The sequence below is a fragment of the Tilletiopsis washingtonensis genome, assembly GCF_003144115.1.
Source record: "Tilletiopsis washingtonensis strain MCA 4186 unplaced genomic scaffold FA09scaffold_28, whole genome shotgun sequence".
NCBI classification, from domain to species: domain Eukaryota; kingdom Fungi; phylum Basidiomycota; class Exobasidiomycetes; order Entylomatales; genus Tilletiopsis; species Tilletiopsis washingtonensis.
In genome coordinates, this window is record NW_020312025.1 from 167,926 (window position 1) to 182,466 (window position 14,541).

General features: G+C 66.2%; 4 protein-coding genes across 4 annotated transcripts in view; 1 reads left to right on the plus strand and 3 right to left on the minus strand.

The window, feature by feature from the left end:
- FA09DRAFT_313319 overlaps nt 1–3,806 on the minus strand; it is a gene marked incomplete at both ends in the record, with an annotated part of 13,336 nt that extends 9,530 nt beyond the window's left edge. Inside the window, 16 exons of the mRNA XM_025740727.1 lie at nt 1–117; nt 185–244; nt 306–357; nt 430–514; nt 580–713; nt 768–895; nt 949–989; nt 1,043–1,071; nt 1,125–1,279; nt 1,333–1,453; nt 1,513–1,562; nt 1,611–1,952; nt 2,009–2,066; nt 2,123–3,076; nt 3,242–3,549; nt 3,599–3,806. Of these exons, the coding sequence (XP_025594983.1) occupies nt 1–117; nt 185–244; nt 306–357; nt 430–514; nt 580–713; nt 768–888 (569 nt within the window). The remainder of the gene's footprint in view (nt 118–184; nt 245–305; nt 358–429; nt 515–579; nt 714–767; nt 896–948; nt 990–1,042; nt 1,072–1,124; nt 1,280–1,332; nt 1,454–1,512; nt 1,563–1,610; nt 1,953–2,008; nt 2,067–2,122; nt 3,077–3,241; nt 3,550–3,598) is intronic.
- FA09DRAFT_171686 (hypothetical protein) lies at nt 632–3,624 on the minus strand. The gene is made up of 11 exons (XM_025739297.1): nt 3,242–3,624; nt 2,123–3,055; nt 2,009–2,066; nt 1,611–1,952; nt 1,513–1,562; nt 1,333–1,453; nt 1,125–1,279; nt 1,043–1,071; nt 949–989; nt 768–895; nt 632–713 (listed from the first exon to the last, which is right to left on the minus strand). Exons 1-10 carry the CDS (start codon nt 3,542–3,544, stop codon nt 885–887), a joined length of 2,043 nt encoding a protein of 680 aa, XP_025594935.1. The 5' UTR covers nt 3,545–3,624; the 3' UTR covers nt 632–713; nt 768–884.
- Nucleotides 3,807–5,596: 1,790 nt separating the features above from the next.
- On the plus strand, nt 5,597–9,000 carry FA09DRAFT_326918 (DUF221-domain-containing protein; the record flags this gene model as incomplete). Its single annotated transcript, XM_025741236.1, has 5 exons — nt 5,597–5,656; nt 5,713–5,823; nt 5,876–6,233; nt 6,285–7,168; nt 7,225–9,000. The coding sequence occupies 5 exons, from the start codon at nt 5,597–5,599 to the stop codon at nt 8,998–9,000; spliced, it is 3,189 nt and encodes a 1,062-aa protein (XP_025594936.1).
- A 387-nt stretch (nt 9,001–9,387) lies between these two features.
- Nucleotides 9,388–13,445, minus strand: FA09DRAFT_347377 (hypothetical protein; the record flags this gene model as incomplete). The annotated part of the gene is made up of 6 exons (XM_025744804.1): nt 9,388–10,236; nt 10,337–11,141; nt 11,409–11,760; nt 11,862–12,529; nt 12,593–13,017; nt 13,392–13,445. 6 exons carry the CDS (start codon nt 13,443–13,445, stop codon nt 9,634–9,636), a joined length of 2,907 nt encoding a protein of 968 aa, XP_025594937.1. The 3' UTR covers nt 9,388–9,633.
- Nucleotides 13,446–14,541: the final 1,096 nt, after the last annotated feature.

Here is a 14,541-nt window from a genome sequence, read left to right on the forward strand (position 1 = left end):
CGTCGAGTCTGACGCGTGACCGAGTCGACGGCCGAGAACGGCGCACGCTCGAGCGCCAGCTTCTCGTTGCCCTGCAGCGTGTCGAGATATGTCTTGAGGTTGTTGAGCGCGAGCATACTGGGGATGCTGCAGTGCGTCAGCTCTGCTGATGGCCTCCGCCGTGGAGCGGGCAAGGGCTACTCGCGCCGAATCAAAGCCGGCGGATTGGTCGAACTTGGCCACGTTTCCCGCTGCGCGCACTTTGCTGCAGAGGGTGAGGCCGAGCTTGTCAGCCAGTGCTTGGACAAGGAAGCAGCACAGCTCACGCCAGCGTCGGTTGCGAGACGTGCTTCTGCATCGCGCGATTCTCCACGTCCACTGGTGCAACAGCCAAGTGCATGTCAGCCGAGGCAGAAGCAAGCACGAGCAGTCGCTGCACGATGCACGCACACGTGCGAAGCTCTTGGCCATAGCCCGATGGATGCTCAAGGATGCGCTGCACATCGACCGGCGAAAAGGGCGTCTTGTTGTACGCCTGTCGGCCGCGTGGAGCAGCGAGTCAGCAGCACGGACAGTGTGCGGCCTCTACGTCCAACGCACGTTGATGAACAGCCCATGGCTCGCCTTGATGATCTGCACGAGCTCCGTGATATCCCACGCGTAGCCGACGCTGTCGACGAAGAGCAGCTCCTTCTCGACCTTGTCGATAGGCTCCATTGATGCAATCGTCGTGTCTCATTGGAGTGCATCAGTGCCAGCGAGCTGGCAGCGACGTCAACACGACGCACCGTTCATGTACTGCTTGATCTTGAGTGCCTCGGCCGAGATATTGTGCTTGACTGGCTTGTTCTTCGTGCCCACGACGATGTAGGCGAGATTGGCAAAGTGCTCTTGCGGCGCGACAATCATGCCGGCTCTGAGATGGCGCTGTTAGCGGTCGGGCTAGCTTAGACCGCCGCAGCATCGCACCTCGGCGGACGGATGAGCTCGGGCGAGTTGGCAATCTCCACCTGAGCGAGCGCGTCGTGAGCAGGCGTTTACCTGCGCTATTGAGCGCACGCACAACGGCGAGGATCTGCAGCGGGCCGCCCACTGTGGCGAGCGTCAGAAGTATGTCCTGCGGCCTTCTCCGCCGAGTGACGCACATGCTGCGTTCTCCCACGACTCGGCGATGGTTCTCGCGTAGCCGAGCGAGAGCGAGGAGCCATCGGCCACCTGCGGTCGAGCTTCAGCGGCGTCTTGCACGCTGTGCGAGCTATAGAAACATAGATGCCCGCGCCGTACGCCGCCCCAGTCGACACTAGATTGACGGTGAGCCTCACCGCGATGAGCCACGGAGGCGTGCGGGCTCACTCATTGCCGTGCCCGAGGCATTCTTGAGCGACGTGCGAATGATGGCGTGCCAGTTCTGCGTGCCGGAGCCATGCCACGCCATGAAGCTGCCGTACTTGGCCTTCTGCGCCTGGAACGCTGCCTGTTGTGGTAAGGGTTAGCCGCTAGTCGCAGAGGGAGAGGGCAGCAACGGCGGCACACCTCGTGGCTGCGCGTGCTCGTCGAGACTTTCAGGTGCAGCTCGCCTCCGACTGAGCCTGCGTCAGCGGCTGTTGAAAGGGCCAGCAAGCTCGACTCACTATCGTCGCCGTTGATCTGGATGCGCTCATGCTGCGCCAGCGCAACCAGATGCGCGCGATTCGAGGTGAAGATCCACCTGAGCGTCGCAAACGCCTCTGCTCCAATCTGCGCCTTGAGTTCGGTAGGCGACAGGGCCGCCATGACTTCGACCGGCGGTAGAGCCTCGATGGTCGTGCGCAGCGACTTTGCAGTCAACGGCGAGCCGTCGCGCGAAGAAGGCAGCGCGGGAAGCGTCGACGGTCGACTGACGGCGCCGACGGCTGCGGCGTGGGCGGTGGCAATGAGAAAGTCGGCAATGCGCTCGTCGCGTAGCTCGGAGAGCGAGGCGCCGAGGCCGAGATCTATGCGTGTGGCAGATGAGCGCCTGACGAGGGGGCGATGCGCCGTCAGGTCTCACCATCCAGCTGGTACTGGCACAGCGGGCTGTCGCATACCGTCGGCTTGACGCCGCCGAACTACGCAGATGCTTGGTTAGCCTACGCCGAAAGCCAACTTCCCCTCGTGCTCTCACCTTGAGCCTCTCGGCGCAGCAGAAGCAGTAGTCGCCGGCGTTGCAAAGCAGACGCAGCGTGCTCGTCGACAGCTCGTAGAGGTACTCAGGCTCTCCCCACATCTTCTTGGCGATGGCCCGTACGCCGGCGTAGAGGAGCAGACCGAGCGGCGTGGCACTCGTGTGCTCGTCCGAGTGACTGATGATGGTGCTGGAGGTTGTCGAGACGAGACGCACGATGGAAGTGGGAGGGACGGCACTGCTCGTCCAGCCGCCCTGCACGTCGAGAGAGATGAGAACGAGGTAAGCATCCTCTGCGATGTCGAGCGTAGTGCGCTGGAGAGGCGAGAGAGGGTGTAGAGGCAGCTGCACCTCGAGCACTGCGCCTTCCTTGAGCAGCAGCGTGCCGCCGCCGCCCGATGCAGTGCCCTCGTCGGCAAGGCGCGCCGCGGTGGCTTGGATGCCAATCTCGATGGCCTCGCGCTCGCGAGAAGAGAGGCCAAACGACTGCATCGGGTCCTCGATGTCGAAGTCGGCACTCTTGACCGATGAGCAGTCCGAGCCAAAGTCGAAGCTGTTGTCGTTGTCTTCGTCGGCGACGCTCTGCTGTGACTGCTTGGCCTGCTTGGCTTGACTGGCACTGCGCTGCGAGTGCGGCTGTCCAGCATCGCCGGTGCCAGGCTGCGATGCCTTGCTCGCGCCGGCGCTGGGCTGCGAGGACTTGCTGGGCGCAGCGCTGTGCTGCGAGCGTGGCTGCGAGCCTTCAGCATCGCCCTTGCTGAGAGGTGAGCCCTTCATTCCGCCTACGCTGCCCTGTGACTGCTCGTGCTCATGCGCCGTCGCCGCCGCAGCTGGCGGGCTCTGTTCGACCGAAGTCTCGGCGCGAGTCGAAGGTCCCGCAGTCGACGAGCCCTCGCCTTCGGGCTCCGGCGACTCGGACACCGAGATGTAGGTCTGCTTCAGGCGGATCAGAAGCTGTACTGCTCAGCGAGGCGAGTGTGCCGGCCACAGCGATGCCGGTGCTGCTGATGGCGGCGGAGAGCTCAAGGTCGAGCTGCGCCTGTCTGCGCAGCCGCGCCCCGCCGATGCCTTGCAGCAGTAGTGGCCATCGCGGCAGCACAGACTGTGGGAGGAACTCACCTGTACCTTCTGCTTCTCCACCGCCTTGGCAGGGGCAGCAGCCGAGCCGCGCTTGGAGCGCTTGGGCGCCGGCTGTGCCGCCGGCTGCTCAGCGGCACTCCGGCTGCGCGAGCTGCGCGTCGTGGGCGGCATGGCGGAGGAAGCCAAGCGAGATCGAGACGCAGTCGGGCGCAGGTGGAAGCGGCGCGGAAGAGCGAGTGGCCGCGAGGTGATGAGGGAGACGAAGCTGGGTCTGAGGTGTCGGCCGCTGCTCATCAGCCTTCCTCTGCGAAGCGCGGCGCGGCGGCGCGGCGCCAGGCCCATAGCACCTCGGCGGCGTCACGCCCATCCACCCTTCGCTTCACCTTCGAGGCTTACGACACGCCGCGAGAGCGACGCTCTGCTGGCGGAAGCGCATTCTCTGCCTACTGGCGCTGCTAGCGAAGCACGGCGGCAGAAGCACAAGCATGAAGCAGCGGCGGGACGCGGCTCGCTGCTCGACCTTCCTCTTTCGCCCTCTCGCCTGCCGCTGCTTCTGGTTGCTCAGGGGCCAGCGCCGCAGGTGCACGTGCTCGTGCTCGTGCATCTCGCGCGCCGCGCGCAGGCGCGGCCCGCTGCGCGCTGCTGCTTCAAGCGGAGCTGCCTCGCAGGCCCTGTGGCATAGCCGCACGCCGACATGCAGCGAATGTCGAGGCCGGTGCTGCTGTGCTCCACCTTCGGATGGACGACGTGTGCCGGAGCTCACGTGCTCCACCTCTCGCTGTCAACAAGCGTGGGAGCAGTGCGATCTCACGCGCGCGCAGTTGACGGGCGCGCGGCGTGGCTGTGCCACCCCGGCGCGCCGAGTGACGCAAGCCCACGCTGACGGGCCCGCCGCGCGAGAGGGGGGGGCCTCGAGGAGGACCCTCGAAAGCGAGGCCGCCGCGTAAGATCGGCGCTGCACCGCCGCCGAAGCCGCTCATCAAGGCTTGACAAGCGCGAAGAGGCAGGAGAGATCAGGCACCGCTCGGGCACAGCGACATCGTCTTGCCCAAGCGCCGTCTCGCCGATGCCGAGCGCCGCGCCGCGTGCCGCACCCGCCTCCGTTGGCCGCCCGCACCCCGACGGCCGAAGGCGGCGCGTCATGATGTCGACGCGGCCCAACCGCCGGCGCCGGAGCGGCGGCTCAGGCGCTGCGGGGTGCAGCACGCAGCTCGCTCGCGGCGTCTTCGCTCACGCTCAGCGTCCGGAGCCGCAACCGCAGCCGGGGCGGCGCGGAAGCGATGCGAGCTGCGCGCTGCCGATGCGGACGCAGCGATGGAGAGCGGCTCGATGTCGAGATCTCACACGCGACACGGCACGACGGGCTCGAGCGGCGACACGCGATGCTGCGCTTTCTGCTTGGATACGCGAGCCTCATGCTTCTTGCTGAGGGCGCGAGCGACGCCTCTCGCTGCAGCTCGTGGGCAGCATTCAGCCCCGGCACAGCCTGCAGCTGCAGCGCAGCGCTGGCATCTTGCCGTGGAAGCCACCTCGTGCAGCGAAGCGAGGAGCGACGGGCCGACGGCGTTCGCAGCCCTCGCTCGCGGCGCATGGCCAGCGCAAGGCTTCGGCAAACTTTTGTAGTCGCATCGGCCAAACCCGAAGTCGAAGCAACACTCCAGACTTCGGCGTCTTTCCCTTGTGCGGTGCTCGCACGACGGCGCGCGGCGGCGCGCCGAGAGTAGAGTCGAGTGCTCAGCCGCCGAGCGGCCCGAGGGAGCAAAGTGGAGGGCATGAATTCCGGCGGCGGAGAGCACACTGTTCGCATGCCCGGCGCCGTGCGCGCCTCGGAGTTGCGCCTCATGGCGGAGGCGCCCCTTTCGGCGCAGAGACCGCGCTCTGCTGCCGTCGCAGCGCAAGCGCCAGCCCGCGCGCGCCGCGCGCGTTCGCCCTTTGTGCGCGTGGCAGAGGCCCGTCGAGAGCGGAGGCCGCGCGGCGCAGCGCAGCAGGCACGCCGCGAGCGCGTGACCCGACCCCCGGCCACGCACCGCGCATGCCAAATCTCGACTCTCTCGCCCTGACAGCTCTTCCCATCACCTCTCACCCTCGCTCTACCTCACATCCAGCTCCACATCCCACACCTACTCTCCGCTGCACCGCAGCCGCCTCTGCGCTCGCAGACCTCCTCGCGCCCGCACGTCGGCGCGCCTCTCGTCGCTTCCTGCCTCGCCGCGCTCCTTTCTTCGCGCCGCCCGCGCCCCACAGCCCGGCGTCTGTGCCGCCTCTTCACCCGCCTGGCGCACCTCTCTCCACCTCTGCGCATCCTCACTGCTGCACCTCCACGCATCCTCTCGCTGCCTCGTCGGCCGCGCTGCCTCTGGGGCCAGCGCCGCTTTCCCGTCCGGCTGAGCAGCCATGTCGTCCTGCAAGAAGGAGGGCACCTCCGAGGCGGTCAACCGGCTGTGCAATGCGCTGGTGCGTGCTGCACGGTCCTGCACACGTGTCGCGCACCTACTCACGTCATGCCGCAGAACGAGAGCTCCAAGATCGATGGGCAGCGAGTCGCCATCGCCGCCGGCGCCTTCCTCGTCCTGACGGCCGTGACGCTCATCACGTTTGAGGTCATCCGCGGCAACAACAAGGTGCGTGTGCCGCACGTGTCGCCTGCAGACCAGGCACTCACCCCGCCCGCAGATGGTCTACGAGCCGAAGCGCAAGTACGCAGAGGCCGGCGTTGCGGCGCCGCGCCAGGTGCGCTACACGCCCGGCGGCTGGCTCACGCGGTACAAGGAGAACGAGCTGCTGCCGCTCATCGGCCTCGACGGCGTCACGTTTCTGCGCTTCCTGCGCATGATGCGCCTCATGACGACGGTGCTGGCCGTCGTGCTCTGTGCCGTCCTCATTCCCGTCGATCTCTCCTTCCACCTCGGCAGCGGCAGCGGCGGCATCCGCAGCGGCTTGCTGCTGCTCACCATCAGCGACGTCAGTGGCAACTACCTCTGGGCGCACGTGGGCATGAGCTACGTCGCAACGGCCATTGTGCTCTTCTTCAGTGAGTGGTGCGCACATCCCAACTGCTGCGGCGCCTGACTCCTCGCGCCAGTCACGATCAACTACCGCCACATGGTCCGCCTGCGCTGGGAGTGGTTCCGCTCGCCCGAGTACCAGGCGTCGTTCTTCGCACGCACCTTGATGCTCACGCACGTGCCCAAGAAGCTGCAGTCCGACGCGGCGCTGCACCAGCTGCTCAACTCGATCGGCATGCCCTACCCCACGACGGAGGTGCACATTGGCCGCGTCGTGGGCGCGCTGCCGGACCTGATTGAGAAGCACGAGGAGATGGTGCGCAAGCTCGAGCGCGTGCTGGCAAAGTACCTCAAGGACCCGCGCGGCGTTTCGGGCAAGCGGCCCACGACGACGATCGGCGGCGGCTGCTGCGGCGGCCAGACCGTCGACGCCATCGACCACTACACGGAGCAGATCCAGAAGTACGAGGCGGCCATCGAGCAGTGGCGCGACCGCATTGCCGAGAAGAAGCCCGAGTCCTTTGGCTTTGCCTCGCTCGCGGCCGTGCCGTACGCGCACGCCGCGGCGCGCTCGCTCAAGGGCAAGAAGACAAAGGGCGTCAAGATCACGCTGGCGCCGCATCCCAAGGACGTCATCTGGCGCAACCTGACGCTGACGAACGCGGCGCGGAGGCGCCTCAGCTTCGTGGGCTTCCTCTACCTCGTGCTGCTCTGCTTCATCAACGCCGTGCCGCTGCTGGCCGTGGCGCTGATCTCGCAGATGGGCAGCTTCACCGACGTGCTCGGCTTCCTCGGCGCCTGGCGCGCCGCCTCGAGCTGGTCCTTTTCCGCCGTCGCGGGTCTGGCCGCGCCGATCATCTCGGGCCTCATGGGCTACCTGCTGCCGATCTTCATGCGCCGCATCGCCAAGTACCGCGGCGTCACGACGCGCTCGAAGCTGGATCGGGTGATTGTCAGCCAGGTGAGTGTCGCGCGTGTCCTCCGCGTCCGCTCGGCAGCAGCTCACGCCCTCGGCAGTACTTCACCTTCCTCATCATTTCGCAGTTCGTCATCTTCACGCTCGTCGGCGTCGCCATCACGGTGATTGCACAGATCATCAGTGCCGTGCAGGAGCGGCAGACGTTCCAGCAGATTCTCGACTTCATCTCCGCCGACGTCGGGCCCAACATTCTCGCGCAGTACGTCGGCTTCTCCAACTACTGGATGACGTGGCTGCCGCTGCGCCTCTGGGTCAGCATGTTCGACCTGGCACAGGGCGTGCGCCTGCTCATGGTGTGGGCGCAAAAGAATTTCCTCGGGCGCACGCCGCGCGACGTGCGCGACTTCAGCAAGCCGCCCGTGGCCGAGTACGCCATTCTCTACACAAACCTGCTCTTCGTGTTTGCCGTAGCGATGCTGTACGCGTGCCTGGCGCCGCTCATCGTGGCCTTTGCGGCCGTCGTCTTCTGGAGCGCGTCGTTCATCTTCAAGTACCAGATGTGCTACGTCTACCAGACCAAGGTCGAGAGCGGCGGCCGCCTCTGGCGCGTCGTCGTCAACCGCCTGCTGGCGTGCATCGTCTTCATGCAGCTCATCCTCGCACTGGCACTCGTGCTCAACGCCTACGGCACGAACCGCATCCAGGCCATCGCGGCGCTGCCGCCGATCGTGGCGGTGATTGGCTTCAAGATCTACTGCGTCAAGACGTTTGACGCGCGCTTCGACTGGTACATTCCCGAGGCGCAGGAGCTCGCCAACACCAAGGCGCACGGCGGCGACCAGCGCCACAACCGCCTGCAGCGCCGCTTCGGCCATCCGGCGCTGCACCAGACGCTGGCGACGCCCATGGTGCACGCGCGCGTCAAGCATCTGCTGCCCGAGGTGTACCGCGGACGTCTGGACCACAGCGAGATGGCTCGCGTCGACGGCCGCAAGGTCGAGGTCGAGGCCCTCACGGGCGGCCTCAAGATCGCCGCCATCGAGGAGGACCAGCTGGAGTACGACCCGCACAACGACTCCGACGTGCGCTCCATCATGTCTGGCACGACGATGATGACGGGCGCCGGGCCGGGCTGGGGCACTCCGGGGCCCGGCACGCCGCTCTACGGGCCCTCGCGTGCCGGCACGACGCACGACTTCCGCGACCAGTACAGCAACTACCTCGCCTCGACTGGCGCGCCGGAGCTGCCGCCCGGCTCGCACGGCGGCGAGCACTTTGAGATGAGCAACGTGCGTGCGCACGACAGTCGCGAAAACCTCCTCGAAAAGGGCCAGAGCGTGTATAGCGACAATACGCTCATGGGCAGCGGGCACGCCAAGCAGCCCTCGCAGGGCAGCTACCCGTACTACGCGCCTACGCCGCTCGACACGCCCGGCATCAATGGCCCGCAGCAGTACGAGCAAGGACACGCAGCGCATGGATCCGCCGGCTCGGCGGGCTACTTTTCGCCTGCCCCGCGCTCGGCCACGACGCCGACGCCGCGCCAGCCGAGCGGCAACTCGCTGCAGCAGCAGCAATACTACGCCCACGGCCCGCAAGGTCCGAGTGGCGCAGGCTACGCCACGCATGCACCTCCGCCGATGCAGCCGTACACTGCCTCGCCGCAGTCGTCGCCGCAGATGAGGCCGCAGCAGCCTCACTTCTACGGCCACGCCAGCGGCCCGCAAGCTTCGCCGGCGGCGGCCAGCCCGCATGCTGCGGCGCAGATGTACGGCGCTGCGCCTCCGCCGCCGCCGCCGCAGCAGCAGCAACGCGGACCGCCGCAGTGGGACGGGAGACACGACGGATCGCATGGATATGGAGGCGGATACTGAACGCTTGAATGGCGCTTGAAGCGCCAGGCGCGCTTCGAGGTGCACTCTTCCCCGGCTCTGTAGACTCCCCTCGCTCGATGCTCGCCTCATCATGTCATGCCATTTGCTACTCGAAGTCATCGAGCGTGACTGCACGACCTGTAGCATGCGGGATTGGCCTGGACTCATCAGAGGTTCCAGTCATGGCGGCGTCTACGATCTTGCTGAGCCTGCGTGTCGCGGTGCCAGCTGAGAGCGTGTGTTTGGCCCCCCCTCAAGCCGCATGCAGCTGCTCCTGCCTCACGCTCCAGCTGAGCAGGTGGTTGCGTCTGCTCCAGGCCAGCATTGAGCTGCCTTCACGACGCATTGCGCAGCGGACACTTTGCACGCCCGCCCTAAACGCACACAGCGGCATCAATGAAGTGGCATTGTAAGGGGCTCGTGCTCATCTCGTCATCTCGTCCATAAGGTCGTGGCTCTCCAGCCTTTCTTCCTCCGCCTCTTTTGCTCGCTCGCCCTCGCCTCACTCCTCAGCGATGCGATACGGCCACGTTTCCCCGTCCAACCCCCTCCGCCTCCGCCGCCGGCTCATCTCCCTGCGCTCTTCCGCCTCCCTGAATCCTCGGCGTCATCGTCGTCGGTGGTGTCTTGATGTCATTCACCTTGCGCCTGCCCCTGCGCCTGCGGCTGCGGCGGTGCATGCGGCTGCGCGACTCTCGCGCCCGCCGTCGGCGTCGGCGTCGGCGTCGGCGTCGAGAAAGAAGAGGCGCCAGGCATGCCAAAGACGGAGCGTCGTTTGCGATCCAACTCTTCGCTTCTACTCCTCGAGCTCTGCGTCTGCGTCTGCGTCTGCGTCTGCGTCTGCGTGCTTGCCGAGTCTTGGGCGTGGTGCTGCTGCGCCATGAGAGTCTGCTGCAACGAAGGTCCTTCTGGCGTGGCAGTGCCAAAGACGGCGCCTCCGCCTGCCGTCGCCGTGGCAGCGCCGGAGGAAGAAGAGGCCACAGCAGCGCGAGGATGAGGCAGTACCTCTCCGAGCTTGACGTGCGCCTGAAACTCAAACGTCTTGCCGCCCCTCTCCCGCCATGCTGCGGCGGCATCTTCGTGCCCTCCTCCTCCTCCTCCTCCTCCTCCTCCTCCTCCTCCTCCTCCTCCTCCTCCGGCGCCTCCAGATCCGACATGGGCAGCAGCAGAGGAGCGAGGCTCGTCGGCCTCCAGATCGTCGCTTGACTTGTAGCTGATCGACACTTGCATCGCGAACTGGCGGCCAGCGAGAGATTCTCATCAGCATGAGTTCGAGGGCTAGGCGAAAAAAGAGGGGGGGGGGGGGGGAAACACAGCTCGTTACCCCAGAACTCACCTCGACGTCTCCCGCGAACTCCCTTCCTATCTTGCACTCCAAGCTCACAGTCGTACTATTCGCCTTTCTCCTCACTTTTGCCTTCTTCTCCTCATTCTCCACCTCGACATCATCCTCTGCCTCTGTGTTCGTCGTCGTCGCAAAGAGCGCCTCGTCGCCTTCCTGCAAGATGCCCATGTCGTCCTTGGGCCCAATCATGAAGCTTGCTGCCGAGAGGGAGAGCTCGTACGGCGCCGATGCTGCGAGATAGGACTTGCGTGGCGACGACGAGGTCAGACGAGGTGGAGACGAGGTAGTTGAGGCACCTCGAGGAGGAGAGGCAGGCGCGCCCGAAGCCGGCGTCGCGCGAGGAGCTGCAGTCGAAGACTCTTCGCCGCGAGTGGTGGAAGAGGAGGACGAGCTTGAGGGAGAAAGCAAAAGGGTGACTTTGACGCTCATGGCGTCGCCTAAAGGATTCGTAAACGTCACGTCGTAGACGTATCTGCGCGCAGGCAGGAGAAGGTCTTCCTCCGTCGCGCCCTGAGCGCCCGACGACGGCGGCGGAGCGAGAAAGCCGGACGCGCCAGAGCCAGTAGCCAGCCGGCTGCGTCTCGTTGATGCCGCCCCTGCACTGGCGCCTCCTCCTCCCACTGCCGCAGCGCCGCCGGCAAGCGCGAGAAAGATGTCGGGCAGCGTAGAGGCGGCCATGTGGCGCAGCTTGAAGCGCCGAGAGGAAGTCTTGGCTTCGGGCCGCAGCAGCATGTTGGAGCATTGAGGACAGCGATGAGTGAGCTTTGCGCGCAGAGGTACAGGGCGCGGTTGGAGGCTGGGCCGCGAGAGAAAGAGAGGAGAAGGAGGGGGGGGGGGGGGGGGGGGGGGGGGGGAAAAAGAGGGGGGGGGGGGGGGGGGGGGGGGGGGCGTTAGTGATGAGATTTTTCTTTGTGGGGGAAGAGAGCGGGGTGGCGAAGGAGGCAGCGCGCGCTCGCAAGCTCGGAACGTGCGATGGCTTTGCTCTATCCGCGCCGCTTCCCTTGCTCGAGCGTAGACGGCTGTCCAGACTAGTTCTCAGACTGGCGCGCCTAAAGAGACTCACTTTTCATTCTCCTTGCCCTCCATTCTCCTCTGCATCTCTCCCCCTTCGCCCCTGTTTCCCCTCCATTCAAACTCGGCGCCCTCTTCCTTTCTCCTCTGCCGCGCGCCACTGGCGACTTTGGCCAGCACGTCGCTGCGGCGAAAGTCGCGATGGTGCTGCAGGCCGGGCACGTCTGCGAGCAGGCGCGACGAGGCCAGCGCCGCGGCGGCACGCGCCTTGGCGTGCGAGGGACGCGTGGAGGAGGAGGCCGAGGAGGCCGAGGAGGCAAGACGAGGAGGCAGCAGCTCGGAGGCATAGTGAGTGAGCAAGGCGGAGAAGTAGCTCGAGGAGGCGCTCGCTTGACGAGCTTGAGCTATAACCCCCCATCGTTCCGTCGTTGAGAGAGACGCAGAAACCAATCAGCCTCTGTGCATCGCCTCGCTCGAGAAGGGGGGCAAGGAAAGAGAGACGCACCTACCACGCCGGCACTTCGCTCATACACGCCTTGCACCTTGCCTCCGCTGCGCCTGTCGCTGCGCCTCGACTGCCACTTGCACGCTTCGCACTTGAGCAGGTACGGCGGCGCGCCGCGCGAGGCCTCGACGCTCAGCAGATCTGCCGCGCCTGCGCCCGGCGCGAGGTCCGACGGCGCCACGGTGAGCGGCGCGCTTGCGCACACGGGGCACGCCAGGCAGGAGCGCGAGCAGGCGCCATTGCTCTCTGCTGCTGCTGCGCCTGCCGTGCTGGAGGAGGAGGAGGCGGCCGCGGCACTGGAGCTGGCGTACGCCTCGCCGCCGCCGCCGCCGCGCTCGCGCACGACGGCGGAAGAGGGAAAGTCGAAGAGACAGGCGGGACAGTAGTAGGCGGGCGCCGAGGGCGTGAGACAGAGGACACAGCGCAGCGCCGCGCAGTCGTCGCAGAAGTAGAGATGCGCGGGCGCGTGGAGCGAGAGGGTGGCAAAGGCAGGCAGCGCAGAGGAGTGCGGACAGTGGATGCGCAGCGTGGGCATGGTGCGGAGGAAGGAGCCGCGCGCTGCCCCGCGATGCTGAGACGCGCAGACGGCGTGAGGAGGAGCGGGCGGGGTGGGGGTGAAGGAGAGAAGGCGCAGGAGAGAAGGGGTGAAGGAGATCAGGCGCACTCGACTGCATGGCGCCCCGTGCGCATGGCGCCGTGGTGCGGCTGACGTAAGCCTCCGCCTCACTCACGCGCCTCCAGCCGGCTGCGAGGCGGGCGAAGGCGGGCTCAGCCTCAGCGCAGCGCAGCGCAGCGTGCGCCCGCCGCGCGCGCCCCCCGCCTCCTTCGCCTCCACATCCTCGCCCGCGCCTCCTCCTCCCCTCGCCTCCTCCTCGCCCGCGCCTTGCTCACGCAGCGCGCTCCCTCCTCCGCGCCTGCTGCTCCTCACACGGGCCAGCGCATCATGGCACCCGCGCCCTCCGTCCGCGGCGCCGGCCCCGGCAGCGGCGGCGGCGCCTCGACGGGCGCCCGCCTCACCTCCTATGCCCTCGACCATCTCCTCGCCGCCGCCCTCGGCGCCGTCGCCACGGCGCCGCCGCGCCTGCCCGTCGCAAAGAACAAGGAACCGCTGGCGCTCGGCACCGTCGCCGTCAACATGCGCGTGAGTGGCGCATGCCTCAAGGGGAAGCAAAGCGGCGGATCAGAGAGAGGGCACAGCCGAGCTGCAGCAGCAGAGAGAGCCTGCAGCACCCGTCTTCTCTCTCTCTCTCCCATTCTACTCGCTTGGCGCAGCAGAGAGAGCCTGGAGCGCCCGTTTCCTCTCTCTCTCTCCCATTCTACCCGCTTGCCTGGCTGTGGCAGTTCAGGCCTCCCATCTGCCCTCGGCACGCTCTCGCCCCTTGGCCTGGCGCGTCTCTGTGCCATGCATCAGCCGGCAGTTTCCGCTCACTCTGTCTTTGCTCTCTCTCTTTCTCTCTCGCAACAACAACAACAGGCATTCACGCAAAAGTCCGGCCCCATCTTCTACTTTCAAGATGCCGTCGAGGTCACACTCGTGTGGGACGACTGGGCATGGACGGCCATGTGGATGCTGATTGCCGGCATTGTCGGTGCGTGTTACGGGGTTTCATCGTCTTTACTCTCCCTCTCTCTCCATCGCCCGCCCCCATGCGGGGCCTACGCTGGTCCACGCTGCACTGCGCCGCCCTGCAAGCTTCGCGCATTCGCATGCCTGACGCTTACGCCTCCCCCCCCCCCCTTTTCCGCAGCTCTTCATCCACATCTCCTCCTCTGTGCTCCACCCGCCATTCTCTCCATCATTCTCATCAAGACGTACGCCACGCGTTTTCCCGCCGGCGTTCCCGTGCCTCCCTCTTCCGCCTCCTCTGCCGCCTCTGCCGCCTCCACGCTCCTCGTCTCGCCCACGCCCGCACAGGCCGTGGCGCATTCCACCTCGCAGCCCACGCACACCGGACATGGCGTCGTGCGCCCGCCGGTGATTCCCAACCCGCCACATGAAGGTGAAGTGCGCTACTATGAGAATCTGAGAGACATACAGAACATGTACGTGCCCCCCGTTGCGCTCGTTTTTTTTTGGCCTCACACTGCGCGCGACTGCCGCTGCCCTCAACACCCGCACTGCTGATGCCGCCCCCTTTCCCGAACAGGATGAAGATGGTGACGGACGGCTACGACCTCCTCGCTCCCAGCGTCGCCTATCTCAACTGGTCTTCCTATCCCCGCTCCTTGCTCCTCCTGCAGCTCTCTCTCCTCAGCACCGTTCTCCTCTTCATCTTCTCTCCCTATCTCCCTCTTCGTCTGCTCTTCCTCGTCGCCGTCGAGTCGCTCTTCCTCGCCAATCACCCCTGGATCGCGCCGCTCTTCTCCGGCATCAAGGCGGCGGTGCAGCGCGAGAAGGAGGAGAGACCGCAGCAGATGCCGGCGCGATGGATGGAGAGCATGGAGGAGAGATCGAGGGAGATCAAGGCCAAGCTGGAAGTGTGGATGCAGGAAGATAGGCTGGACGATGCGGTGTGGACTCGCGGTTGGAGAGAGGTGGAGATGTTTGAGTGAGTTTGCTACGACTTGCGGAGAGAGCAGGGCACGCCTTGCGAGCGTGAAGCGCAACATCGAGCAACACACACAACAGCGCAGAGCATACACTGACAGCTTGCGTACCCATTGATCTCCCCCTCCCCCC